Genomic DNA, 2,500 nt, shown 5'->3' on the forward strand with positions numbered 1-2,500 from the left:
GTGAGGGTCAGAGAGCAGCGCCGTCGTTCCCCCCCCCCCGGCTCTCCGGGCTCTCACCTTTGGGCGTGTCCCCGGTGCTGGAGGACGACACGGTGCGGCTGCGGTCGGCCACCGGGCTGTCGGGCGAGGGCCCCGCGCCGATGTCCGCCATGCCCACCGACACGGGGCTCCCGGGCTCCGGGTCCAGGGGCAGGTCCGGGAAGCGGGGCGCGGCCGAGCGGTGGCGCTCGGCCGAGCCGTTGGTCAGCCCCCTCTCGCCGCCGCCCGCCTCGCCGTTGTACATCTCGTAGCCCGAGGAGCTCAGGGAGTTGTCCCGGTCGGTGTAGCTGAGCTCTGACTCCACCAGGGGGCAGAGCAGGGCGCCGGTCGGGGCGGCCGGGGCGGGGGCCGGGGCGGGGGAGGGCGGCGGGAAGCACAGCTGCGGCGGCGGCGGCGGCGGGTGGCCCCGGAACGCCTTGAGGCCCGGCTCGGAGCCCGTCAGCACGTGGCCATTGGTGCGCGGCGAGCCCTTGTTGTTGTTGTTGTTGTTGTGGCGGCGGATGGGCGAGCAGGCGTTGTCCGTCAGCAGGTCGGTGGTGGTGGTGGTGTCGTCGTCGTCGTCGTCTTCGTCTTCGTCGTCGTCCTCCTCCTCCTCTTTCGCCCGCGTCTTGGGGCTCTCCACCTCCTTCTGCTTCTCCTGCGTGTCGGCTTTGCCGTCGGTGCCCGTTTCTCCCGCGTCGTCTTTCCTCGTCTTCTCCTCCTCCTCCTCCTCCTCCTCCTCTTCCTCCTCCTCCTCCTCCTCCTCCTCCTCTTTTCCTTTCTCCTGCCGCTCCAGCCCCGCCCCCGGCGTGCCGTCCCTCTTCGCCCCCCGGTGCGGGTCGGGGTTGAGGCTCAGCTCCGGGTCACCGGTGGGCGTGGCCTCCTCCTCCTCCTCCTCCTCCTCCTCCTCCTCTTCTTCTTCGTCGTCGTCGTCGTCGTCGTCATCGTCCTCCGCGTCCTTGTTGCCGCGACGACTGTCTGTGGCGCGGCGCGTCTGGCTGTGCTCCTGTGGCGGCGCGGCGCCTAGCGGGGGGGGGGGGGGGGTTAGCGTAGCGACACACACACACGGTGAGCGGGAGTTGTGCGACAGAACCCCGACGGTGTACACACACACACACACACACAAACCACCCGTTTGTAAGGTAGACACGTGTATGAGTACATATGATGGTATATATATAACAGACATAAACAGTCAATATAAGGTTTACGGTTCACCCCTTTGGAAGATTGTTTGCGAGCATACTCAAGAGACGACACAGTGAACGTGTTTTAGGTCTGCACATCTGCAGTATTCTGACGTTTATACTACTGCTCTTCATCTTGATTGCTCTCTTATCTCTTACTCATTCTTTGCTTTGAGACCCAGCTACCCCTCCTCGCTCAGCCCATCATCAGCCTGTTTGACGCGCATGTATTGATTTCTTCTGGAATGTGAACCTATCGCGGGCTTCCAACTCACCCGTGTGATTGGTCAGTCTGGTGGGCCTCTCCCTCTCTACCGTCCCCGTCCCGGCCTCGCCCTCCTGCTCCTCCTCTTCCTCCTCCTCCTCTTCCTCCCCGTCGTCCTCATCCTCCTCCTCCTCGTCGTCCTCCTCATCGTCCTCCTCCTCGCTCTCCCCCGGGGCCATGGCGGGGCCGGGCGGGCGGGTGGCGGCGGCGGCGGCGGCGGCGGCGGCAGCGGCGGCGGCGGCGGCGGCGGTGGCGGTGGTGGTGGCGGCGGCCTGAGGAGCGGCGCCGGGGCTGGCGTTGGGGTTGGCGCTGGCCTCCGTGACCCCGCCCTCACTGGCGTCGTCCCCGCCGTCGCCCTCCTGTCCCTGGGTGGTCTCCTCCAGCTGGTCGGCCTCCCGCTCCAGGGCCTCGATCTCCTGGAGCCGGCGCTCCAGCAGCTCCGCCTGCCGCTTCTGCTTCTTCTTCAGCTTCTTCTTCTTGTTCTTGGAGATCTTCCCCACCTGGGGAAGGGGAGGGGGGGTGGGGGGGGAGGGGGGGGAGGAAGGGGAGGGAGGAGAGGGGGAGGGGGAGGGAGGAGAGAGCGGAAGGGTACATGTGTGTGAGTGATTGAATGTAAACATGTCAGTAATGTGAAGGTATTTGTGGGTGCGTGTTTGTCTGCGTGGGTAAGTGTGTTTGTAAGTGTGTGTGTCTGTGTGTGTGTGTGTGTGTGTGTGTGTGTGTGTGTGTGTGTGTGTGTGTGTGTGTGTGTGTGTGCACGTGTGCCTATGTGTATGTATGCATATGTGTGCTCATGTGTACATGTGTGTCTATGTGCATGTGTGTGTGTGTGTGTGTGTGTGTGTGTGTGTGTGTGTGCACGTGTGTGTGCACGTGTGTGTGTGTGTGTGTGTGTGTGTGTGTGTGTGTGTGTCTGCATCCCTCTGCGGTCATACTCACATCTGTTGTACTCACCGGTTTGATCTGGGGGGCTGTGCTGACTGACAGAGAGACAGAGAGAGACAAGCCGTCAATCAAATAGCCACAGAGC

The 2,500-nt window shown here is 63.8% G+C and overlaps 1 protein-coding gene across 1 annotated transcript in view; it reads right to left on the reverse strand.

Moving 5' to 3' along the window:
• Positions 1–57: 57 nt before the first annotated feature.
• LOC311374684 (uncharacterized protein) overlaps positions 58–2,500 on the reverse strand; it is a gene marked incomplete at both ends in the record, with an annotated part of 6,153 nt that continues 3,710 nt past the window's right edge. The window contains 4 exons of the mRNA XM_084490480.1: positions 58–1,041; positions 1,481–1,601; positions 1,647–1,970; positions 2,410–2,450. Coding sequence (XP_084346606.1) covers positions 58–1,041; positions 1,481–1,601; positions 1,647–1,970; positions 2,410–2,450 — 1,470 coding nt within the window. The remainder of the gene's footprint in view (positions 1,042–1,480; positions 1,602–1,646; positions 1,971–2,409; positions 2,451–2,500) is intronic.

The sequence above is a fragment of the Micromesistius poutassou genome (assembly GCF_964030765.1).
Source record: "Micromesistius poutassou genome assembly, contig: SCAFFOLD_6824, whole genome shotgun sequence".
In the NCBI taxonomy this organism is placed as follows: Eukaryota; Metazoa; Chordata; class Actinopteri; order Gadiformes; family Gadidae; genus Micromesistius; species Micromesistius poutassou.